The 26,829-nt window shown below is 48.2% G+C and overlaps 1 protein-coding gene across 1 annotated transcript in view; it reads left to right on the top strand.

The window, feature by feature from the left end:
* INTS3 (integrator complex subunit 3) overlaps positions 1–26,829 on the top strand; it is a 677,967-nt gene that overhangs the window by 231,638 nt on the left and 419,500 nt on the right. The window contains exons 4-5 of the mRNA XM_086947563.1: positions 7,875–7,988; positions 11,363–11,447. Of these exons, the coding sequence (XP_086803689.1) occupies positions 7,875–7,988; positions 11,363–11,447 (199 nt within the window). The remainder of the gene's footprint in view (positions 1–7,874; positions 7,989–11,362; positions 11,448–26,829) is intronic.

Raw genomic sequence — 26,829 nt, 5'->3', positions numbered from 1 at the left:
CTCTGCGGTTTGCTGCACGTCCTTCCTCAGGAATCCGACTGCCCAGCTCGACGAGAACCGGCTTCCCTGGCACCTCCGACCTCTACCCACCTCGTCAGCTCAGCTGAGATCCGTGGGTGCGACGAGACCTCGAGGGACTGGCCATCATCAGAACCTGCACGATTTCTAAACCAGCACGACCACCGAGGGATCCTCTGGTGAGTGCTCTGGGGTCCGAGAAGCCCCGACCCTGAGCAGCTTCAGCACCGAAGTGCAGCCTCCCAGCATCTCCACGATCTGCGTGGGGCCCTTCTGCTCTTTGCTATTCATCACGTTGTCTGGTTACTAGCCCGCTGGCTTGTGGCCTTCTCGACGATGCCCGACAACAACGCTGCTGGTCTGGTTGCTCCAGACTGGCCTTTGCTCCCTTCTGAAAGAGGAGCACCCCGGACCCTCCTGGTCCACTCAAGACGCCATTTTAGGTCCACCACGTGGCCCTGAATTTGCCAAGGCTTGTTGCCCCAATCCTGGGCTCAGCGACGCCGACAGCATCAACCTTCGTGGGACAGCTCGCACCTCCATCCTGGTCGCCGACAACGCCTCCTGGTCCGTGAGACTGCAGAGCCTAGCGTCGCCCACTCACCTAGTCGAGGTGACGATCATCCGGTACCCTCCTGGTACCCTCTGACTACTGGCTAGTAGTTACGAACTTGGTCCCCTCTGCTTTCAGGTGTCATCCATCTCTGATCCAGGCTTGGATCTCTACGAACTATCTCCACTGGTCGCCGGCCAGCAACTCCTTCCTTCCGGCTCCTGGTTCGTCAGCGAGGACTCCCGACGTCTGTAAAGACTTGTGCAGCCGCAGCCCCTGGGCTAGGTAACTTCGGCATTTCGGTGCCCGCATAGCCTCATTATTTAAGGGTCCAGAGTCACTGTCGCTTCCGACTTACCTTATCGGGTTCGCCCGAGAACACTAAACTTTCCGTGCCCTCGGGCATTTGTGTAGATTGTGCACTTGAAGTATTTTCCTAAGAGTTTTGTTGTGTGCTTAGTACCCTGTCCTCATAAAGAGTACAGGGCTGTTGTGATTCTAATAAATACACTGTTTATTTTCATAACACTTGTGCGGTGTCCTTTCACTTGGTGTTCAAGGGGTATATGTGATGGTATAACAGCTGGCTTAACACGCCCTCTAGAGTTTAGCCCGAAGACTGCTCGTATCCACGCTACTAGGATAGCTGGTCTAAGGTTGACTTACAATCAATCACCATAAGGGTCGTTTGGACTGATGCATAGTGATCACTAGAATAGTGAGCACTGCATATCAGGCCAACTTCTCACATTGGTGAGCAGCGGTTGGGATCCGAGCTTGCTGTTGTTTTACCACATGTATCCTAAGAATATCTTGTGAAAGATCGCATAAGTACTCCAGGTACATATAACTTAGCTTAGAATACTCTGAGTTCTACTGAACCAGCTGTTGTAGCTCCTCAAGACTTAGCACACCTTGGCTGCAACTCTTAGCAAGGGATCAGTAGGTAAACATATAGTGTAGGTAGGTGCATCACTTACACCACACTAGAAGCAGCATGTCAGACAAAGGCGGAAACTCTGAGTCTCCCCTTGTGTCAGTCGACCCTCCACAGGTCACTTCCAGATATGCTGCACTTAGCTTCCAAGAGATGCGACAGATCTGTACATCCAGGAAGCTAAAACAGGGTGCAAACCCCACCATTCCGTTTCTGATTGGTCTCTTGGAGACTTATGTTGCTAGGAGGGCTGGTAACACAGACCCTTCTCATCCAGATGGGAATATGCCCCCCCTCGAGGGAACCTTAGGTGACCCTGACCTTATCCATCTCTCCGCAGAAGGTGAAGAGGAGGATGAGGATCTAGAGCCATCTGAGGACGAGGCAGGCAAAGGTCCAGTAGTAGTTAGCCAGCTAACTAGGGACAACTTAAGCCGGCACGAGAATGGTACTAGGAGACCCCTGGGGCCCCTCTCAGGCCAGCTTAACATTGGGAATGGACGAGTTAGGTCTCTGTCGAGAGGCTCTAATAGATCCGTTCGAACCAATGGCTCTCGAGGCTCTTCTCAAAGAGGGATGACATCCCCTCAGAGGAGAGTGTACGAAGCTAAAGTGCGGGAAGTCAATCTGAGGATTGAAAGGGAAGAACTTGCCCTGGCCAAAGAGAGACTCGCCTTTGCTAGAGAGCAAGAATTGAGTGGGAAAAACCCCACTGGTGGCAGCATTCCGCCAAGGGAAAACAGGAGTTTAGACACTAGACACCTGAGTAAGATAGTGCCCCCCTTTAAGCAAGGGGATGATATCCACAAATGGATTCCTGTTTCGGAGAGGGCCTGCACTGTACAGTGTGTCCCCCAGAGTCAGTGGGCAGCTATCTTGTGGCTCTCCTTTGAAGGTAAAGGTAGAGATAAGCTCCTCACTACTAGAGCTGAGGACGCTAACGATTACCAAGTCCTGAAAAACACACTAATTGATGGGTTCGGCCTAACCACTGAGCAGTACAGGTTGCTGTTCAGGGATACCCAGAAAACTCAGTCTCAGGACTGGTCTGATTTTGTCGATTGTGCCTCTAAGGCTTTGGAGGGCTGGTTGCTGGGCAGTAAGGTTGGTCCAAGCCTCGTCCTCTAAAGGTGCATTCCTTACTGCTCCCCCAGATAGGGAATCCAAGAAGCTGGACCACCTTGGGAAGAAGATGTTTTCTTCCGCAGGCTTAGGGCTGCGGTTGGTGAACACCGCACACTCCTCTTGGGCTGTAATACCCATACGATGTGGGATGCGGTTGCGCAAGTGCTGCCACAGTGCCTGGAGGAGGCCGGGGCCGTGCTCACACATGCAGTTGCTGAGGGTCAATACTCCGCTAAGTTCACCATCCGGTGTGGACTGGATACCGCCGACTCTCTGGGGAGAATGGTTTCCACGTTGGTAGCCCTGAGGCGCTATGCCTGGTTGAGGACGTCTGTTTTTTCAGGGGATGTCCAATCTACTCTTTTGGACGTGCCTTTTGATGGCCGTCGCCTGTTTGGATGACAAGGCGGACTAAGCGCTCGAGCGCTTCAAGGATTCTAGGTGCTAATGCCAGATCCTCGGGCCTCACAGCAATCTCTTGCCCCACGCAGTCTGCCTTTTGCCCCCTTTTGTGGCTACGGAAGGGGTGTTCCTCCACGGTCCATCTAATCGAGCCACAAGACCTCACAAGATACCCAGTCTATGCGTGGCCGCGGACGTGGGACCCAGCGGCGCAGGTCTGGGGGCCAGCGGTCGGGCCAGTGCACCCACACCCCCCACTGCAGCAGCCTCCAAACCTTCCTAGTCCGACCTTTCAGGGCCACCGAAGGCCAGTGGGTGGTAGGATTCGCCATCCCCTCCCCCACTGGCAAAACATCACGTCGAACAGGTGGGTTTTGCAGATAGTCCGAAGGAGCTACTCCCTCCCCTTCGAGACTACCCTTTCCTCCATGCCACCAACACTCCATCTCATGTGGGAGGATCACTTGGCCCTTCTCCGCCAGAAAATTACAGCTCTCTTGGCCAAGGGAGCTATCGAGCGGGTCCCCGTGCCCGAAGACTATTGTGGTTGCTATTCACACTACTTTCTGGTACCCAAGAAGGACAACGGCCTGTGTCCAATCTTAGACCGCAGGGCCCTCAACCATTCAAGAAGCTCAAGTTGGCTCAGGTCCTGTCTCCCCTCGACCACGGAAACTGGATGGTAGCGTTGGACTTGAAGGACGCCTATTTCCACATCCCCGTCTTGCCAGCCCACAGGCGTTACCTATGATTCACGGTAGGCCACGAGCATTTTCAATTTACAGTTCTCCCCTTTGGCCTTACCAGTGCCCCTTGGGTGTTCACTGAAGTGATTGCGGTGGTCGCAGCTCTTCTGCGTAGATCAGGGGTTACAGACTTCCCCTATCTTGACGGCTGGCTGTTGAAGGCGGGCTTGCCTGAGGCTATCTTCTCCCAACTCCAGACTACTGTGGACCTCCTGCATTCACTGGGGTTCACTATCAATGTGCTGAATTCGCACCTGATTCCCTCTCAGAATTCCTTTTCATTGGAGCAGTTCTGGATGCAGCGTAGTTTCGGACTTATCCTCCTGAGCACCGAGTCCGGGATATTCAGGCTATGATACCAATGTTTCAGCTTTCTATCCCGTATTTCGGTGACAATGACCCTGACGTTGCTGGGCCTCATGGCCTCCTGCAGATGGATCATGCCAGGTGGCATATGCTGGCTCTGCAGTGGGACCTGAAGTTCTAGTGGGCGCAGCATCAGGGGAATCTTTCTGATATCGTCCAGATCTCCGATTGTACTGCACGTCCATTACAGTTGTGGCTCACGAACCAGGATTGGGTCAACAGCAGATCCCTTTCCCTTTCCCAACCAGAGTTCACAGTGGTGATGGATGCGTCACTCCTAGGATGGGGTGCCTACATAGGAGAGGCGCAGATCATGGGTCTCTGGTCTCTGGCGGATTCCGGGCTCCACATCAACTTTCTGGAGCTTCGGGTGATCCGTCTTGCACTGAAGGCATTCCTTTCTTCTGTTCAGGGAAGAGTAGTGCCAGTGTTCACAGACAACACCACCGCCATGTGGTACTGCAACAAACAGGGGGGGTGGGGTTGTGCACCCTAAGTAATGAGGCTCTTCCCCTTTGGAGATGGCTGGAACATATTGGCATATCCCTGGTGGTTCAACACCTGGCAGGTTCCCTGAACGCCATGGTAGACCAACTCAGCCACCGGTGCATGCTGGAACACGAATGGCGTCTTCACTCGGAGATGGTAAAAGGTCTCTTTCAGCAGCGGGGGGGGCCTGGGTTAGGGCTGTTCTCCACCGAAGAGAATGCGCAGTGTCAGCAGTTCTGCACGTTGGAGTTTCCAAGGCAGCGCTCGCTCTGCAACTCTTCGTCGCGTGTGGAGTTGCAGCCTCCTGCACGCCTTTCCGCCTGTACCACTTCTACCCAGAGTGCTGAAGAAGATCAAGTGCGACCGGGCCCATGTCATTCTTGTGGTTCCGGACTGAGAACGAAGAGTCTGGTACCTCTAGCTCTTAGCATGGCCTCCAATCATACTGTCACTTCCGGAGGATCTTCTGTCGCAGTAGCAGGTGACGGTCCTCCACCTGAACCTGTCCAGCCTCCACCTCCTTGCGTGGAGATTGAGCGGCGACAGTTGACAGCTTTTGACCTTTCTCCCGAAGTCTGTAACGTCTTCTTGGCAGCAAGACGTTCCTCCACTAAAATGGTAAACACCTGTAGATGGAACAAATTTGTGACATGGTGCACAGCAAAGGCTGTGAATCCCCTTTCTGCCCCTTTTTCGGAGGTTCTCCTCTTCATTCTATCCTTGGCCCAGCATGGGTCTGCTCTGGGCACCCTTGAAGGCTATCTTTCGGCCATTTCGGCCTTTCTTCGCCTTCCTGATCAGCCTTCTCTTTTGAAGTCTCCTATTGTAAGTAGATTTCTGAAGGGCATTACTCATCTCTTTACTCCTCCCTTCGTAATGCCCCGATGGGACTTGAATCTTGTCCTTACTTATCTTATGTGTGCTACCTTCTAGCCACTACATAATTGTCCTCTTCATCTTCTTACTTTAAATACTGCTTTTCTGCTCGCCATCACCTCTGCCGGCAGGGTGAATTAACTTTAGGCTCTGTCATCCAAGTCTCCTTTTCTTGCAGTTCATCAGGACAAAGTGGTCCTTCGCAGTAGGCCCTCTTTTTTGCCCATAGTTGTTACCTCTTTCCACATAGATAGTTTAGGCTCAAGGTTTTTAGAGTTTGGTGGTTCTCTATACCTTTCAGCACCGTCCCATATAAGTGTCCTAACTAAATCCATATGTGTAATTTCCACCTGTAAGCGCCAATAGCCTAGGATTAATACCACATTTCGAGATTTCTCTTTCCACATAGGTCAGACCATCACATTGCCCACCTACTTCCTGCCTCCACACCCTTCCAAAGAGGAGGAGAGACTCCACCGTTTCGACCCAAAACGTGCGCTGTCTTTCTACCTTGACCGTACTAAAGATTTACTGGTGGACGATCAACTCTTCGTGGGTAATCTGGGCACCAAGAAAGGTCGGGCTGTGCACCTCTTGAAGGGTTGTCCTATGCATCAAAATCTGCTATTCTTTGGCGAAAAGGAAACCTCTAGTAGGACTAAGCGCCCGCTCTACCAGAGTGACGGCAGCCACTACTGCTTTGGGATGTGGAGTTCCGCAGCGTGACACCTGCCAGGCAGCCACATGGGCATTCCTGAACAGGTTCACAAAACATTACTGCCTGGACAGCCAAATCCGAAGAGACTGCTTTTTCGGCCTTTCTGTTCTTCAGGATTTCCTGGTGTGAACTTAGTTCGCAGACCCACCACCGGGGTTGGCATTGCTGGGGTATCTATTCTAAAGGTAAGGAATCTATAACTACAGGCTCTTTAAGATGAAGAACTTACTTACCTTCGGTAACAATGTATCTGTAAGAGACATATGTAGTTATAGTTTCCTTACCGCCCCACCCATCCTCCTCGTTGTGCGAACTGAATTCTAGGGATAGGTAATCCCTTCTAGGGCCCTAGTTATGTGCACCAGTGGTCAGTGTGTTGCATGGATCTGCGCTTCTGGCATGGAAAGTCGTGTCAGAACTGACGTCAGCTCGCAGGAGTGGCGTCTAAGTAGAGACCGCAACGTCATCCCGGCGACACCAACGCAGGTGACGCAGGTGGGTCGACCGACGCCACCTACCGACGCAGAGGGGTTCTGCTATGAAAAAATTCTCCTGATTAAGTCTGAGACCTGGGGCTTAATTCTAAAGGTCAGGCATCTATAACTACATATGTCTCTTACTGAAGCATTGTTACTTAAGGTGAGTAACTTGTTCGTCTGTGGCGTACTGAATGCTTGGAAGGCTGACCAGGAGAGCATTGCTGCTGATGTCTGCGCAGTGGTGAATGCTTGTAAAGTTGACCAGGAGAGCATGGCTGCAGATGGCTGTGCAGTGGTGAATGTTTGTAAGGCCGGCCAAGAGAGGATTGCAGCAGATGTCTGTGCAGCAGTGAATGCTTGGAAGGCTGACCAGGAGAGCTTTGCTGCCGATGTCTGCTCAGTGGTGAATGCTTGTAAGGCCGGCCAAGAGAGGATTGCAGCAGATGTATGTGCAGTGGTGAATGCTTTTAAGACCCACCAGGAGAGCATTGCAGCAGATGTCAGCTTAGTGTTGAATGCTTGGAAGACCGACCAGGATAGGATTGCAGCAGATGTCTGTGCATTAGTGAATGCTTGGAATGCCGGCCAGGAGAGTATTGCAACAGATGTCTGAGCAGTAGTGATTGCTTGTAAGGCCCGCCAGGAGAGCATTACAGCAGATGTCTGTGCAGCGGTGAATGCTTGTAAGGCCGACCAGGAGAGCACTGCTGCAGATGTCTGCTTAGTGTTGAATGCTTGGAAGACCGACCAGGATAGGATTGCAGCAGATGTCTGTGCATTAGTGAATGCTTGGAATGCTGGCTAGGAGAGTATTGCAGCAGATGTCTGCGCAGTGGTGAGTGCTTGTAGTGAGGTTGGTCTATTATGTTCGGATTGTGGGGTCGATTACTTTTTTGGGTAAAAAGGGAGTACGAGAGACATGTTGGGGTCCCTTCTGTAGAACACATTCTGCCTTTCGTGTGGCCTAGCAGTGTATACACATGATGACCTGCTTTTCTGTGCACAGTGGAGACGTGCATAACCCTCATTTCATCATTTGGCTATCCCTTGCCTTATTGACCAGCATGTGTGTATATTGTAGAGACTGTCGTTGCCAGGGAATGCATGGCTGTCTGCCCTTCACATGCATGAATGTGCTGTTGATATCTGCTTCTCCTCCTCCTAGTCCTACCGAGACCTCGCCCTGCTCGCCAGAGATGGGATGAATATCATTTTAAACAAGATTAATCAGCTGCTGATGGAGAAGTATTTGAAGCTCCAGGAAACCTGCCGGACTCAGGTAAGGAACTGTGCAGCAGGCACCACCATCTTCCTGGCTGTGTAAGTCGTCAATAAGTCCATTAGGCACTGCTGCCTTTTTCACCTGAGTACTTCAAGGCTCCAGTAATGGATATACAGCCGACCCCGTGCTTCCTTCAGGCGTGAGGTGTGTAACAGCGGGTATTGAAGGGCAACTGACAACACTGCTCCTTTCTAGAAGAGCATGGGTAAAAGAAGGGCAGCTGACGCCACTGCTCCCTTCTAGAACAGCATGGGTAAAAGAAGGGAAGCTGACACCACTGCTCCCTTTTAGAACAGCAATGGTAAAAGAAGGGCAGATGACACCACTGCTCCCCTCTAGAACAGCATGGGCAAAAATAAGGGCAGCTGACACCACTGCTCCCTTCTAGAACAGCATGGGTAAAAGAAGGGAAGCTGACACCACTGCTCCCTTTTAGAACAGCAATGGCAAAAATAAGGGCAGCTGACACCACTGCTCCCTTCTAGAACAGAATGGGTAAAAGAAGGGAAGCTGACACCACTGCTCCCTTTTAGAACAGCAAGGGTAAAAAAAAGGGCAGCTGACGCCACTGCTCCTTTCTAGAACAGCATGGGTAAAACAAGGGCAGCTGACACGCCACTGCTCCCTTCTAGAACAGCATGGGTAAAAGAAGGGCAGCGGACGCCACTGCTCCCTTCTAGAACAGCATGGGTAAACGAGGCGCAGCTGACGCCACTGCTCCTTTCTAGAACAGCATGGGTAAAACAAGGGCAGCTGACGCCACTGCTCCCTTCTAGAACAACATGGGTAAAAGAAGGGAAGCTGACACCACTGCTCCCTTTTAGAACAGCAATGGTAAAAGAAGGGCAGATGACACCACTGCTCCCCTCTAGAACAGCATGGGCAAAAATAAGGGCAGCTGACACCACTGCTCCCTTCTAGAACAGCATGGGTAAAAGAAGGGAAGCTGACACCACTGCTCCCTTTTAGAACAGCAATGGCAAAAATAAGGGCAGCTGACACCACTGCTCCCTTCTAGAACAGAATGGGTAAAAGAAGGGAAGCTGACACCACTGCTCCCTTTTAGAACAGCAATGGCAAAAATAAGGGCAGCTGACACCACTGCTCCCTTCTAGAACAGAATGGGTAAAAGAAGGGAAGCTGACACCACTGCTCCCTTTTAGAACAGCAAGGGTAAAAAAAAGGGCAGCTGACACCACTGCTCCCTTCTAGAACAGCATGGGCAAAAATAAGGGCAGCTGACACCACTGCTCCCTTCTAGAACAGCTTCGGTAAAAGATGGGCAGCTGACACCACTGTTCCCCTCTAGAACAGCATGGGTAAAATAAGGGCAGCTGGCACCACTGCTCCCTTCTAGAACAGGTTTCGTAAAAGAAGGGCAGCTGACACCACTACTCCCCTCTAGAAAAGCATGGGTAAAAGAAGAGCAGCTGGCACCACTGCTCCCTTCTAGAACAGCATGGGTAAAAGAAGGGCAGCGGACGCAACTGCTCCTTTCTAGAACAACATGGGTAAAAGAAGGGCAGCTGATGCCACAGCTCCTTTCTAGAACAACATGGGTAAAAGAAGGGCAGCGGACGCCACTGCTCCCTTCTAGAACAGCATGGGTAAAAGAGCAGTAGACACCACTGCTCCCTTCTAGAACAGCATGGGTAAAAGAGCAGTAGACACCACTGCTCCCTTCTAGAACAGCATGGGTAAAAGAAGGGCATCTGGCACCACTGGTCCCTTCTAGAACAGGTTGGGTAAAAGAAGGGCAGCTGACACCACAGCTTCATTCTAGAACAACATGGGTGAAAGAAGGGCAGCGGACGCCACTGCTCCTTTCTAAAACAACATGGGTAAAAGAAGGGCAGCGGACACCACTGCTCCTTTCTAAAACAACATGGGTAAAAGAAGGGCAGCTGATGCCACAGCTCCTTTCTAGAACAACATGGGTAAAAGAAGGGCAGCGGACGCCACTGCTCCCTTCTAGAACAGCATGGGTAAAAGAGCAGTAGACACCACTGCTCCCTTCTAGAACAGCATGGGTAAAAGAAGGGCATCTGGCACCACTGGTCCCTTCTAGAACAGGTTGGGTAAAAGAAGGGCAGCTGGCACCACAGCTTCATTCTAGAACAACATGGGTAAAAGAAGGGCAGCGGACGCCACTGCTCCTTTCTAGAACAACATGGGTTAAAGAAGGGCAGCGACGCCACAGCTCCTTTCCAGAACAACATGGGTAAAAGTAGTGCAGCAGGTACCCGTGGTTTCCTCCACCATAGTATGTGATACACTGGTACACAAAGGGTATAAGGTACCTCTGCTTCCTTCTACTGTGATGCTCTGGTAACTGAAGGTCCTCCGGCACCAATACTTATTTCTGCCTTGAGGTGTGGGGCGATGGTAATGGAGATAAACAGGCTCCTCTGACTCCTTCTGAGGTGTAATGGAGGGCACCTAGCCCTGTTCAGACAGGAGGTGCCCGGCTCTAGGTCTGGACCCTCACCTGGTGCCGATAGTTAAATTACCCACAGGATTGTTACCCCATTATTTGTGGAGCATCTGGACCACTTCCCCTGGAGCCATGAGATGCGTTGCACAGGACATAGTAACGCATCCGGTCACCATGCCTACCGCCATGCTGTGCTAGGCAGAAATGATGGAGGTGCATCTGGCACCACTGCCTCTTCCATCCAAAAGATACAGCAGTGACACCACCAGCAATGAGTCAACAGAGCTTTAACATGGCGATTTGGGTTCTCCAGCTCTATCGTTCTTGTGATATCTCAAAAGGTTCAAGATCTGGAAGGGTATAACCTCATGGTGCTTTGCTTTATCCACATAATCTTTTTGTATACCTTGTTAGGCAAAGCCCTTCCCAGAAGACATTGCTGCTCTCTTCCTAATCGAACAGCTGGTTGGTCACCACTTTTTGGGTGTAATTTTGGAGTCGGAGTGGATCATATTTAGGAGATAGTTTTGAGGAGTCCAGGAACTGGACCTGAAAGACCCATAGGGAATTCCATCCAAACACCGAGGGTTTCTTTTTCACGTCCTAAGATTTTGCAGTGGATCACAAATATTGCTTAGTTATCACTTGTGCTCAGCATGCATGTAGGTTTAACTGCAGCCATCTAAAAACATTTCCTGATTTGTCTGTTAAGGATTTCCTGCAGCCCGCATGCTTCTTTTTCTCATTTTAGATCAGGACCATGAACATTGTTTGATATCTTTTCACAAACCTCCTACTAGTAAATGTTGTGTTCCTTTTTTTTTATGATCGTCTACTCCGATTCTTGGTCCTTTGATTTTGTGCAGGAAATACTAGAGTTTGTCTCCGACTCGGTTCTGGGCCCGTAACTTGACCACTGTTTTTTTCCTCATTGCAGTTGGTGTGGCTGGTGCGAGAGTTGGTCAAGGGTGGCGTCCTCGGGGCAGATGGCGTGTGTATGACTTTTATGAAGCAGATTGCAGGTGAGCTAGAGCATTATAACCCCTATTAATGGTATGTGACCTACTTTGAATGTAAATAGTGCCAAGTATGAACCAACAGGCTTAGCATCTCCCAAGGACTAGATCGTTCCTACAGAGAAGCCCTTCAAGTTTATAGGTCGTCCCTATTGAATACTTCGGTCTGTTTCCAGGTTATGATCTAAAGTATGTACATTAGGGAATGGATGCCTGATTATTGTGGCAGAATTTTAATGTTGACAAGTAAAATGTGTAAGCTATCTATATTTTTTTAACGTGTGTTTGATGTGGCGATTGACTCGTTAGGTTGAATGATCAGGATATCTCGAGTGAAATCCCTGCTTAGCTAATTAACTAACAGTTTGAGCCTTGGAAAAACATTAGCTCTTCCTGTCCCTCAGTTGCTTTTGCTTCTAAAACTGGAGTGCCTATAAACTACATGAATTGTTCCTGCTGAGTATTCTATTCTGACATATAACGAAAACCATTAGGCTCAGTATACTTGTTAAAACGTGTATTCTCCCCTCTACTCGAGACAATTCTTTTTCACTCGTCCTTAAGCCCGGACACTGTTAGTCTAAGAAGAAAATTGATGTTAAACGTGTCAGCAGTGTCCACTTCCTTCCACTTATGGTAGACTCAACCTATTGCCAGTTTTATACCTTATGGTGCGCAGAGTGAGACTGCATGTTTACAATTAGTTACGGCGGATTCACAGGATAAAAAGTACAATTTGCGTAATGATAAGTGTGAAGATTTTTCTGTTTTATATGTAAATGTTGAGAAATTGATAGCAACCTATTCTGATAGAAACTTCAGGTCCGCAGCTTTCTCACCTTTTGAATATTTCTCCAGGTGTCAGACTGGATCTGTAAAGATTTCAGCAGTACCACTTGACGCCGGAAGGTGGTGCCTTGGGGGACCACACTGACACCGTTTCTGCCCTGGATATGACATGCAGGGCTCTGTAGGCACCACTTCCGTGCGCTGATGCGAGTTTCTTTCTTTCTGTGCCTTCAGACGCTGATCGGGAGCACCTTCTAATTTCTCTACCTTGATTCTCATCTAAATGTTTACAGTATGCACAGAATGTCACACCCCCTAAAATGACAGGTTTCAAGCCCTGTAGGGACTGTCTTAAATAGATATCTGTGACAGGTCCCCATCAAGTGTGCTTGGGGTCGAGTCTCGACTCCAAGGCCTGTGGATACTGCGCATCAATGAACAGAAGGCCATCGGGAAACCTTAGGCGAGACCCTCCAAGCATATGAAACACACATCAAGATGATGGACGGGGTGGTGAAACTGTCCAACCACTCTCCCAAGTCAAGAGATCTGGTTTGAATCCATCATTCTTTTGCTCACTATGCCACCCCAGTTTGAACCCAACCATATGCAAATCAGTCTTGACCCTGCTCCTCATGAGAACAGTCCAGCTGGAACTGCCAGGCCAGGTCCTCCCTGTATTGGAAACAAGCATCCTGGGACTAGTTTCGGGGTATCACCTCCTCAACGGCTCGGTTTGCATGAATCTATTGGCACAGCAAGCCAGTGACCTATGTCTGGGCATACCCATGGCCACTTAAGGGAACATAGCAAACACAACAAGATGATGGACAGAGTGTTGAAACTTTTTAACCACTCGAGAGAGATCTGGGTGGAGCCATTGTTCTTTTGCTCACTATTCCACCCCAGTTTGAACCCAAGCATGAGATGTCTTCATGACTGGACCATTTTATGTCCCGCTACGCTTTCAGAATTCGCTCTTCGTCCCATTCCCGTTGCCAAAGTCGAGTCCGCTGTCTTCATCATACTCCAAATCCTCAGGTAGGCATAAAAACCACAAGAAGTTATTGCGGGTTTCTTCTCGCTCGCACCACTCTGATTGGTCTGAACACGCATGGGGCACAGCCATCCTTCCTGATCACGCTCATGAAGCCGGCCAACGTTCGAGCCGATCCCGCAGCTGGTTCTAGCACAAACTAAGTTTCCAGGCCTTCAGCCACACCATGTCCGATCAAAGAGTTCTGTGCAGCCTTGCTCTGGCTCTTTGGATCTCTGCTTCAATACCTCCGGCGTGCCTTTGGGGCATGAGCCAAGCCTTGGGCTATTCAAGCATTGGCAAAGTCAGTAGCAGCCAGTGGCAATGTAGGGAGACACTAGTAGGGAATGGAATGCAAAATGCCAGGAGCCGCAACAACAAAAGTGTCTCCATCTTTGCTGGGTGAATTACTGCTACATTGAGTGTAAAATAACTATCACCTACTCTTTTCATCATATTCTAATAACAGTTCCAGTATGTTTGAAGTTTGGAACACACAAGCAAATGTAGGTATCCAGAGTCCTTCTGTGGACAATTCACTCAACTGCAAATTGGTCAATACATTCTGTTAGTGTCTGAAAGTGGGCTCAATAAAGATTTTCTTATACCAACGATTTATTGGCTCGATTTCTTCATAATTAAAGACTCCCAGGAGCGTGCGACGCTAGCTCACTACTACTTGTTCTAGATTTTAACTCTTTAACAATTCATCACGCTGACTTACAAAAGTGTTTGCTGGAAAGAGTTCTTCCTCAACAAGGCTGAGGCATAATGTTATGCAGAACATTTTTGAAAGAATAGCCAACAACTCCAAATACTGAAAGACAATTTTGTTAAATAGGACTATTTTTCTTCGGAAGATTTTAGACAGTTTAAAATCGGATGATTTGTACGAGCTATTTTCCCCAAACTAGACATATCCCATTAATAATGTTATTAGAAGAGTGCGCTCGTCCAAACAGAGGTGAGTAAGCAGGGCGGCGCACCATGCCAGTACTAGAGGCATCAGTACGAAAGAAAGGCTGCTTAGTTTTGATACCACTTCCTTTGTTTAAGCTTGGGATTTTGTTATTAAAGGATTTTTTTGGGGAGGCGGTAGAGTGGCACAAAAATGTGGTAAAAGGATGTTTAAGGGTTAACTAACACTTGCACAATAGTACCTTCGAAAATCTGGTGAAGTCTATCTTCCATCTTTATAGCTTAGCTGAAGTCATTTATAGGTCCTTTGTGTGCTTTTTTTCTCGTTCCATAGCAATTGAATCATCGCCTATCCATCAAGGGAAGAGGGAGGTTTTACCAGTAATGCCCCAATATTCACAACAGTGTTTCATACTTAGCAGCCCGTACCTTGCCTGGAAGCTTGTTAAATGTTTTCACCCAGGTGAATGTCCGTTGTTGAACTTACCGTGAGGAGGCTGATAGATTATTTCGAAGCATTGTGAGTTTTGTCCGCATTGAGGTGATACCCGAGAAACATCCAATTCCCCTGCCTTCTGTTCCACTGCAGGTATACCTTTAGCAGGATTACTGTTTATAATTACTGTGTTCTCAGCAAGAATCGGACCTCAGAAGTGTGAACCAGATGTTAAATGGTGCAATTTGAGCTGACTCACTGAAAGAACCAAATAAAAGCTCAATGCACTTCATAAAAGTATTGGTGATATTGGTCATCTGTGCTGGGTTCATCCATTGATTACCAACGTTTCATGTCAGTAGTGGTTCATACATATTGCTTCTAACAGGCAGTTGTAGCGGGACTGACTTCATGCCGCAAAGTCGGATGGCAAGTGAATTTCTGAGCGACAGCCCAATAAATGGCCGAGTTACTTGGCCAAATAATTCATTGGCCTCTAGGAGTGATTACCAAAGCTATGCATTCTGCAGATGCGATGTCCATAATTATTATTTTCTGGTTTGTAAGATCTGTACTTGTATTCCCTGGAAGGAAATCATATAGAAATGGGGATCTCTCTTGTGAGACAGTTAGTTAGTGTGCCTCCATCCTTGCAAGGAAAATAGGCGATTATGTTATCATAAAGCCTTATTGTCGGGCTTTTAATGCAAACTACCAAGTTGGCCATTTTTCGTGTTGTTAGCATCAATCTATAGAAGAAGCTAGTTTGAAAAACTTTAAACGATAGCGCAAGTTAAGATTGCAGACCTATTTTATAGCATTCAGCTGGGGCGCTGGGCGAGTTTCTAGATAATTGCAGGATTGCTTTCTAGTTCTCTAGCCATTACCTGAAGGCTCAGCTGTTAAGGTTATCCTGAGACACAAGCAAGCCTTCAGTTTGAGAGCTGTCATCTATCGCAGATGCAAATTAAGAGCAATCTGCAAGTGGAGTGAATTTGAATTTCATGAATATTTGCATAACCTTCTCAGAGGCTTTGTAGATCTTAGATGGTTTCCCTTAATGAGCGGTACACTATTTCATGTGACCTCCTTGTTCATTAGAGCCATTATCCTCCCACAGCATTGACGGTATTCGTAAATTGGAGTTTTTTGTGCATTCCAATTATTGTTCTTCTGTTCCGGAATGTGAGAAGTTATGAACATTATGAGGGTGCAGGAATACAGTGGTCAGACAGCCTAAGGTTTTCAGCTGCAGAGATGGGACATTTACTAAGTTAGTCTTAAGTGTGAGAACTCTTGTGATATTGTTGTGAAATTTTGTGCAAGCACCTTAAATTCGTGCTTTGAATTCACCCCATAGTGTTACTCACGAGCTACACTCCAAAGTCCAGATCATATTTTAGAAACTCAAGGATTTCATCTTGCATGCTATTAATAAAGACAAAATTGACCAAAGTGACTGTCTAAATATCAACAGAAGCCTCTCGTTGGTGGACACTTGAGTGGTATAACTTTGACTCAGTGCTGCGTTCCCAAATAGCAATTGTGAAACATATTTGAGGCCACGAGGCAATATATTTTGAGGGGGGGGGGACAAGAAAGTAATCCTTTCTAGTGCAAATCCATAAAGTAATAACTATATTATGAGTAATGTTCCTTGTTTTCTGGCTGGCTTTACCTTGCCATGAAAAGCTAGGGGATCTACCAACATCAAGGTCCAGTATTGGGGTAAGGCCAACGCCCCATGTCAGTAGCTGCCAAAATCTGGTCATTCCAATAGTTAAAGATATATCACATATCTAGGTCATTAGCATTGGGACTGTAGAAATGAACTAGTCTAAACACCTCTTTAAGCAGTTTGAAACTAGAGAAGGAGCCATTTACCTTTTACGTCGGATGTCTGTTTTAGCACCCTAAAGCAGTGCTTTCCAAACTTTTTTGTAACACGACCCAATTTTTATAATGACATACTTGCGCGACCCACCTAGCTTGAATGGACATGAGGCAGGCAATTTTTTAAAACTATTAATAGGGCATCATGTGATAGGGCACTGTCATTTATAAATCACACATTTTCAGTTGAATTGAACGCTAAATTTGCAGTTCCTATTCCAAATAGCATCTGTAAGACTTATTTGCTTCTGTTACCACTTAAGTTTAGCATTATCACTTTATAGATTAGATTTGAAGTTTCTGTTAAATATATTTTATAGTGTTAGAACTGATAGTCTGTACTAAGACAAAGCTAGTTGCTTTTTCTAGGCATGTTCTTTATCACAAACAAAAAGTGCATCTATGAAAGTGCTTTGAGATCCTTCATTAAAGCGGATATATTATATTTGTAAATTCCAAGGTAAGAATAATGGAGAACTAGAGTAAATGTTAACTTCTAACAAACTGAAAATAATCTACTTGCTTTTGGTGGCTGCTCTATCGAGTCTTACTCGATCGGCCATTGCTTAGTCGGTCCTCGGAAGAGGACAGTGCTACAGAGCTAAACATGTATTTTAGTTTATGTAATGAGATATATATATATATATATGTGTGTATATATATATATATATATATATGTGTGTGGTGTGTATATATATTTATATCCATCCATCCATCCGTCCAGTATATAGGTCATGTGATCAAGGCTCGGAGGAGCCGAAACGTTAAGGCGGCAGGTCACAACAAATAAAGAAACTTGCACCTACTTCTGGTCCGTGTCTGCTTTGCTGCGGTGGGGTCAGGATTGCCTTCGCCGAAGCTGTGGATTGTGTGATATAAATAATACATATATACATCCAGCACACCCACAAAGCCTTGCTAACTTCTGGATTGAATGTTCAAAGCCACCTTCAACTAGAATATTACTTAGCTTGCACCTGAAACTTTGGTTCGAAACTAGTTCTGGCCATTATCTGTTCGTAGTCTTTTGAGGGAAAAGTACATTGAAGTCTGTTAACATTGAATGTAGTGACATGTCTGTTTAGTGTGATCAAAGCATGAGTGGAAGGAAAATTCCTTTGGGGAATCGTACGTTTTTAAGATGCAGTTCTGTACATGCTTATTAATATATAGAATTATAGATGGGCACCAGTGAATTACTATGAAGTTTTTCACTGAGGGGTTCTGAGTAATATGAAATAGACAACGATAGCGAAGCTTCAGTTGTCTGTCACTTAAAACCCCAAGGTTAAAAACATCCCAGTAATTCACGTTTTTACCCACCTGGAATTTTATGTTGTGTATGTCTTCCAAATCAGCTGCCTGGCGTTCAAATCCTATGCAGTGGCAGAGGAGCAGCGGGGGAGCTTTGCATAACCTAGCTTCTGCTCTCAAATTTCAAAAAAATAATTTTTGGCTTTCTGCCACCCTCCCTTATCACTCTGTCTTCGCTTTCCTCTTTCCCAGAAGCTGTGCTCCCTACTTTCCAGCGTTGCTCTGACAGGCTCTGTGAGCACCCTGCCAGACCAGTCCGGCATTCCGTTTTGATGTATCGACAGTGGGTGCCCCTTTTATTAACAACTGTTGCTACGTCAAAGAGGTGAATTATTGGGTTTAGAATTCAGTTCTACACACTAGTGGCTCTCTATGAGAGCCCTACATAACAAATAGAATTATAGATGGGTACCAGTGAATTACGGGGATCTTTTTCACTGAGGGGTTTTGAGTAACAATATATAGACAACAGCGAAGCTTCTTGTCTGTGACATCACTCAGAACACTGAGGTGAAAAAGATCCCCATCATTCACTTTTTACCCCCCTATAATTTTCATGTTATGTATGGCCCCCAACATCATCTGTCCCTGTTCGAGTTGTCTAGAATGTGTCTCAAAACCCTGAGGTGAAAAATATCCTTGGAATTCACTTTTTACCCATCTATAATTTTGTTATGTATGGTCCTATGAGAATGTTGGGCGGAAGGAAAAACGAGGAAGCCGTATTTGGGGATCAATTTTGATTGACTTTGTTATCTTCAATAAAATCAGCCACTGAATTAGTTAGAGGAGAGGTAGTAGCCTTTCTTGTTCCTCTGATATGGTGGTCATAATCTTCCTTCTGTGCGGTTCAAGGTTCTTTTCCTTGGTAGGGCACCCCAGGAGGCTCGAGAAAGAACAAAAGAAATGGCGGTAAGTTTGTCTGTTGCCTCTGCTCTAATGGTAAAGAACCCTCCACCGTCTATTAATGGGGCATACCCGTCGTGCAGGACAAGGGACTGGTTCTTTGCTAGGTGGTTTACTCAAAAAGATGAGTATTGACAGAAGCAATATAAAACCACCCATGCAAGTAGAAGGAAAACACCTGCTCTCAGTCTCCTTCACGTCCGGATACTATCAGTTGCATTTGGGGAGGGGGGGAGAGAATACAAATCAGGAGGACGTGCTCGAAGGAAGGGGATTGTGCGATGGGTGTAGGCAGGAATAGTGCAGAAACCCACACTTGTCCTTTATTTACAGTCCCCAGTGCCATGTTACATTCCCGCTAGCCACCCTTCACTCCCTCCCCCCTCCTGCTTCACGTACCACGAAAGCCGCAACTCTCCTGAGCTGCAGTGGCTCACAGGTATCCTCCGGGGGCGTCCACCACTCCTCCGTCCAGGTCTTTGCTCCTTCTTCCGTGTCCTGGTTGGGGTTGGCGTCCAGGCACTCCTCGCTGTGTTGATCTTCTTCCGCGTTGCTCTCCTCCTTGCTCCTGTTACAAAGAAACAAGGGAACCCAAAAGGTATGGTATAGGCTAAGCTGGCTTTCTCGATCGCGTGTTGCCTCTTCCACCATGGCATTACAGGATTTACACTGGTTGCCTGTTCATCAGCGGATCCTTTTTAAGCATCCTGCCTGGTTTTTAGAGCTGTACATGGACAGGGCCCAGTCTTGCTGCAGAACCTATTCCCTTGGTACTCCACATCTCGGAGCCTACCCTCCTCCTCTGCTTGTCTGGTGACGGTCCCCAGAGTTCAGAGGACAAGGATGGGAGGGCGGTCGTTTAGCTTTGCAGCCACCAGACTCTGGAATTCTCTCCCGCTCTTGCTAAGGAGTCAGGGTGAATTCCCAGCATTCAAAAAAGGGCTGAAAATCCATTTGCTTCCAAGAGTAGCTTGAGCTCTGCATCGGTGGTTCGGCTTGCTGAGTCAAAGCGCCAGGATACCCTCTGGGTGACAGTACAGCGCTATATAAGTATGCAAATACATACATATATACATACCTTGGGCAGTATCATATTATAGAGAACATTGGTCCCTATTTTTTGGAGCAGAGATTGCATTCATACAAAAATCATACTCTAAATAGTTAGTATGTCTTTTGTCCAGCCGGACAAGAATTTATTTTTCATATAAGAACAAAATTAAGGAGTTGTTTCAAACATTAGATGACAAGTGGGCACAGCCGTGACCCACAGAACATTGAGACACAACAACGAACACAGAATGGCCAAAGGGCAAGGTAAAGTACGTCTGTACACTCGTGTTTAGAATTTTACAGACTTAGATTATTAATTTATACACCATTGCACATTACAATATTGCTTAATCATATTGCATATGGCGTATGGGTGTCGACGACGTTTCGATGCCAGCACTAGATACTGGGCATCATCCTCAGGACAATTAGATCAATCATTGTTGTCTTAAATAATACAGTTACACAATGCCTTTATCGCATTACTGCGGTGAGAGTGCAAGAGCACATATGGGCGGGCGCGATGGCTCGCATTCAGTGCATGTGCGGGCGTGAATACTCGCGTTCAATATTGGCGGTCGGCCAACTGGTGGGACCGTGAATGTTGGAGAATCTCACTTAATATAGAAATCTCAGATCCAATCATGTGCGCGAACGCATGATTTCAAAAGCGGGAGCTCAATGGCATGTCCCGCTTTTGAAATCTCCAACATTCGCGGTCCCACCAGTTGGCCGACCACCAATATTGAACGTGAGTATTCACGCCCGCACATACACTGAATGCGAGCAATCGCGCCCGCCCGTATGTGCCCCTGCACTTTCACCGCAGTAATGCGGTAAAGGCATTGTGTAACTGTATTATTTACGACAACAATGATTGATCTAATTGTCCTGAGGATGATTCCCAGTATCCCAGTATCTAGTGCTGGCATCGAAACGTCTTCGACACCCATACGTCATATGCAATATGATTAACCCCTTCCATGCTCATGACGAGCTCAGCTCGTCATGAGGCACAGTGGAGCTGTGCTGATGACGAGCTGAGCTCGTCATAAATGAAGCAAAATGACACTTTCCTGCACAGGAGGGGAAAATGCACAGCAGCGATGTGGTTAAGCAATATTGTAATGTGCAATGGTGTATAAAGTAATGATCTAAGTCTGTAAAAGTCTAAACACGAATGTACAGACGTATTTTACCTTGCCCTTTGGCCATTCTGTGTTCGTTGTTGTGTCTCAATGTTCTATGGGTCATGGCTGTGCCCACTTGTCATCTAATGTTTGAAACAACTCCTTAATTTTGTTCTTATATGAAAAATAAATTCTTGTCCGGCTGGACAAAAGACATACTAACTATTTAGAGTATGATTATTGTATGAATGTACTCTCTGCTCCAAAAATAGGGACCAATCTCCTCCCTGCTCCGGCACAGTTCTCCTTGCTCCTCTGGTCCTAGACAACCCGCTTCCTCCTCCGGGTTCTCCTCATACGTCGTTAGCGCCGCCTCTCCGTTGTCCCATTGGCTGCCGTTATCTCTCGGTAAACTTCCTCCCTTCACGCAAGAGGCAATGAAAAGGGTTAACCCTTTCTCTCCCTGTCTTCGTGCATCGTCATTTTGGTTCCAGGGGGTAAAAAGGAAGAAGGGGCAGGGATTCCATGGAGGCGGTCTTCTTACAGGCCCCAAAAATGATCTGCCCTTGCTGTCATGTGATACTCAGTGGCAGAGGAGTAATAGGTAGCCATACATATCATGCCCTCTCCTTACTGATATAAATGTGATTTTTTTTTCCCTTCCATCCATAACCAGCCACAACCTCATTCCCTGCTTTCCTTTCCCGCAGCGGTGCTTTCTGCATTCATTCAAAGCTGGCAAGCAGCGCTGTCCTGTCAGCATAGCCTGGAAGGCCTTGATGACAAAGCTACAGTGGGTAACAAATTTTATTAGCCACTGAGTCATGCATAACTTACAGTGAATTATGGGGAGGTTTTCCAATGAGGGTTTCGGAGTGATATCAAATAGACAACGAGAGTAAAGCTTGTGTTGTCTAAGATGCCACACAGAACACTGAGGTATACAACATCCATGTAATTCACTTTTTACCCATCTATAATTTTATGTTACGTGTGGCACCCAAATGATCTGCCCCCTGCTATCAAGTGCAGAGGAGTAATGAGGGAACCATACACAACATAGCCCTTTCACCCTGAACCAAATAAAAAATGCATGTTCGAGGCATGTGGGCTGCTGAATTCATATCTGTGCATAGATCGCCGCCTAGAGTTGGGTCCGGATGATTGCACTTTGTAGTCTTGGAAGAGTCTTCGAAGTATCACCAGATAGGTGACTCCTCCCCTGGACTACAATGCGCATGGATATCCTCTCCATCCTCAGATTGTTTTTTTCCGCCATTGGGTTCGGATGTTGTTCCGGGAAAGAGGGAAGAGATCCCTTGGTGGCACACTTTAAACAACTCTACTATACACCAATAATAGCCCATGTATGACAAGTGATCACTAACATAGGGTAGTACACAATCAGCAAATTCTATAAAATTCTTTATTTCTGACAATTTTTAAAAAACAAATTAAATTTAATTTCATTAAACCATCCAGTGCCTGTTATAGGAGAGGCGTAACAAATCTGTCTTGAAAAAGATGGTCTATTATAATTAAAACCATCGAAATGCGTCGACGCCCAGATTCAACATAATCAAGGGATAGAGCCTTTTCTGTAGACACGGTATTTTAAGTGTGTCCAGGATCAGCTTTCTAATATTTAGTTTCCCTGATGTGTTCACATATGACAAATAGGAACTGTCTGTTTGTCTCTCTCCTTTTCTTTATTTTTATATTGTTTTGCATTGCGGTTTTAATGAAATATAGATACAAATGTGGTACCAATATACATGTTTTTAATGCAATAGTAATGTACTGTTTTTAGATTTTGCAACATTCGTAATTTGTTTTTTTTTAAATAAAGAATTTTATAGAATGTGCTGATTGTGTACTACCCTATGTTAGTGATCACTTCTCATACATGGGCTATTATTGGTGTATAGTAGAGTTGTTTAAAGTGTGCCACCAAGGGATCTCTTCCCTCTTTCACTGTTTATTAGTACTCTAATCCCCTGGTGTGCTAAGGGGTCTCTCTCAAACTATTACTCGGATGTTATTCCTACACTCCAACTTCGGAATCGAAACAAAACTTTTATAAAAGCCAAAAGGCCTTCGAATTTGACGGTATTGTTCTCGTTCGGTACCTCTTCACTCGATAAAGCTTTCCATCTCGAATCGGTCATCGACGCGGGCCGTTGGGCCTTTTCGACGCCACGTGGGCCTGCTGTCGATGGAAAGGAGCCCGTTTAAAAGATGCCCACAATGCCACTCCAAGTTCCCGCATACTGACAAGCATCAAGTATGCAACAAGTGCCTTTCTCCAGACCATAAGGAAGAAACCTGCCCAGCCTGCGCCCAGTTGCGGTCGAAGAAAACCATACGGAATCGACGGGCCGCTAGGCAAGAGATGCAGCGACGTGCACCGGAACCAGACAACATCTTCGATGATGACCAGGAACTTCAAGAAGATTCGGACCTAGAGACAGTCACCGTCGAGGACTACTCGGACTCCGATGACGAGATCCCACCGGGGTAAATCGTGAGTACACTGCCCCCGACACCGATTACCCCGTTAACAAAGGCTCCGGTTGATGCATCAACAAAAGGCCTTAGCCTAGATCAAAAGAAACATTTGCCAGCCCCGCCATCCGGCTCGGCTCCGAAACCGAAACCTTCAGGGACCCTAGGGCCAAGTACCCCAATCCCAAAGAAGGTTCCAGAGCCTAAAAAGGTCGTCGACCTGAAGGCCGTCGACCCCAGGAAAAACGTACAGCCTAAAGGCGTCGATCCAAAGACCACCATCGAGCCAAAAAAGGCTGTGCAGCCTAAAGGCGTCGACCCCAAGAAAAACGTCGACCCGAAAAAGGCCGTCGAGCCGAATGGTGCCGACCCGAAACAAGCCGTCGAGCTCAAAAAGGATGCCAAGCCGAAGGGCGCCGACACAAAAAAGGACGTCGACCCGAAAAAGCCGGCCGTGCCAAAAGTCGCCGAACCAAAGAAGGTCGCCGACAGGAAGGGTGCCGTATCGCAGCCTATAATCCGGCCGGAGAAGGCTATCGACCCGAAGATCAGTGCTCCAAACACACCAGTCGATCCTAAAAAGACCATCGACTCAGGAAAGGACAGTCAACCAAAAAAGCCTGTCGAGCACAAGAAACGTGTCGAACCGAAAGACCGGGTCGACCCGAAAACACTCGCCGACCCGAAAAAAGTGCCTGAGCCGAAGAAAAGCACTAAGGCACCAAAAGTCGTCGAAGCTGAAGGTGTTGTCGACCCAAAAAAGTCACAACCAAGACTAGACCCTTCATTCCATTCTATCCCATTATGCCTACTACTCCTTTTCCTCCTTACTCTCCTTCTCACTATGGGGACAATGAGGGGAACAAAGAGGAGGATCTTTTTTTTTTTTAAATATATTTTTATTGCAGAGTTATAAACAGCAGGAAAAAGTAATCAGCCAGTACATTTGTGGGCCCCTCCCACCAGTAACAGTTCACAATTGTACACAGCCATTCAGCCCGCATCCCGGAGGCCGGGCGGCATATCAGATCGCTCCGGAGGAGCACAACACAGTGTACGTCCCATTGGGACCCTGGCGAAAGGTCGTATTGAGTATCTGCTTTTACCCCCCCACCCACAACAACAGTCCCGTCAGCCATCTCCAAGGTGTCAACGTAATCGCCCCCATCGGGGCCTGTTCTAGGCTATTTGGGCCTTCGTGCCAGGCCGTTCCAACCACTCAATCCGCCCGCCACTCAATACCCCCAGTCCCAGGAGATCTAGGCCACCACCAGCAACCCTCCAACGGCTTCCGGCCCTCCCCAACCCCCTCTATAACTAACCCCCCCCAACGCCCCCCCCCCCCCCTGGCAACTGCTAAGGTGTGTGCTTCGCTTCTACTGAACTGGATGGTTCCACTACAGTGCATGATGGCATACTTCTGTGTTCGCCCCGCGGTGTCCAGCGGCTTAGTCCTCGCCGTCTTCATCCTCAACCAAAGCATCACGCAGAGCCTGTACCACTAACTCCCACGCACGCGCTGCATCCAGAGCCTTCTCAGTCCCCAACTTCACCGCTTGCTTCATCCGGAGCACGCTCTCGCAGTCAGACCATCGCAGCAACTCATTCTTCCATCTACGCAGTGAGGGACCCCCCCTGGCCTTCCAGTGCCACGATATTTCCCTTTGAGCCAATATCAGGCCCAGATCTATAAATTTACTGGTCACCTTGGTGTGCTTAGTATGTGGGAACCAGAGCAATAGACACGTCGCCATGTCGAAGTCTACCTCCCTGTCAGTCACTTCATTCAGGAGGTCCCCTACCTCCGCCCAATAAGTTCCCAGTTGCGGACACCCCCAAAACAAGTGGTCCATGTCCGCCCCTGGGGACGAGCACCGGGGGCAACAGGCATCCGGCACCCTAAAGTGCCGCTGTAGTTTCTCTGGGGTTAGGTAGGCCCTATGGAGCACATAAAAATGGACCTGCTGAAAGCGCGCATTCCTAGTGCCCTTCCACGTGCGTCGCAGGATATGGCCCCATGCCGTATCCGGTATTGGCCGGCCAACGCTCTCCTCCCACTTAGCCTTGAGCCCATGGAGTGGTTCCAGCCCATCGTTCAGCATCCTGTTATGGAGGCACGTCACAGCTTTGAATGTGCCAGCCGCCATCACCACATATTGGCATGCCATAGTCGTCGCGGGTTCCAGGAGCCCCTCCTTCCAGTGCTTTTGCACAGCAGCCACTATAGCCGCGTGCAGTAGGAAACCCCCTTCAGGCAGTCCGAACTGGTCCCGGAGCACGTCAAACGGTGCCAACGCCCCATCTATATACAAGTCGCCCACCACCTGCAACCCCGCGTCCTCCCAATCCATCAGCGGGGACCAGTCCCCTCCGTGCGGTAAAGCCGTCAACATCCCGATCGGGATCTCCGGGGCATAAGGCCGCGATGCTCTCGCTCTCCGGAGGCTCCTCTGCCAGCACAGCCGGAGCGTCCGCTCCTCCATGGTGAGGGCCCGTAATTCGAGCCGTTGCTGCATAATGATGTACGACAGCACGTGGCGCTGTATCCCCCGATCCCGGTCTTCCACCGGCCCCCGGAACACCCTGGCCACATTCTGCGTTAGGACCTGCAACTGCGCCGCCAAATAATATAGCTCAAGATCGGGCACAGCCATGCCCCCCTCCAGCTTGGGGCGAAGGAGCGTGCTCAAGGCTACCCTACGACGGCCATGCCCCCACAGAAAGCCAATAATCATGGACCGCAGGTCCCTAAACACCCCTTGGGGAATCCAAACCGGTAGCGTTCGGAAATAATAAAGGAAGCGCGGGAGCGCCACCATTTTCAACAATGCTATCCTGCCCAGGACTGTCAGCGGTAGGGTCGACCAGAAAGACAAACTACCCCGCAGTGACCGGACACAACGGCCAATGTTACCCTCCAGGAGGTCGGCGGCTGAGTGGTAAATGCGGACCCCCAAGTAGACGATGCAAGAGGGCTCCCACGTCACACCCAGGTCGCTGCTAGGGGCTGGCGATCCCGCTCTCAGAGGAAACACACAGGTCTTTGCCCAATTGACCTTAAGGCCCGACAATCGGCCGAACTCGGACAGCAGAGCCATCGCTCCGACCAACGCCCCCGAGGTGTCTGCTAGGTACAGGAGCAGGTCATCCGCATAAAGCGATATATAGTGCCATTGCCCATCCCCCACCACTCCCGCGTAACGGTCGCCGGACCTCGCATGGACCGCCAAGGGTTCCATCGCCAGGGCAAACAATAGAGGGGAGAGAGAGCATCCCTGTCGTGTTCCCCTGCCCACCGGATACGCGGCGGATACCAGGCCGCCCAATCGTACCCTCGCCGTCGCCGAGTTATACAAGACCCTCGTCCACCTCCTAAACCCATCGCCCATGCCAAACCGCTCCAGCACT

This window comes from Lissotriton vulgaris, chromosome 12, assembly GCF_964263255.1.
Source record: "Lissotriton vulgaris chromosome 12, aLisVul1.2, whole genome shotgun sequence".
Classification (NCBI taxonomy): domain Eukaryota; kingdom Metazoa; phylum Chordata; class Amphibia; order Caudata; family Salamandridae; genus Lissotriton; species Lissotriton vulgaris.
Note: the sequence above shows the minus strand (reverse complement) of the source record. Positions and strands in the feature narration are given on the sequence as shown.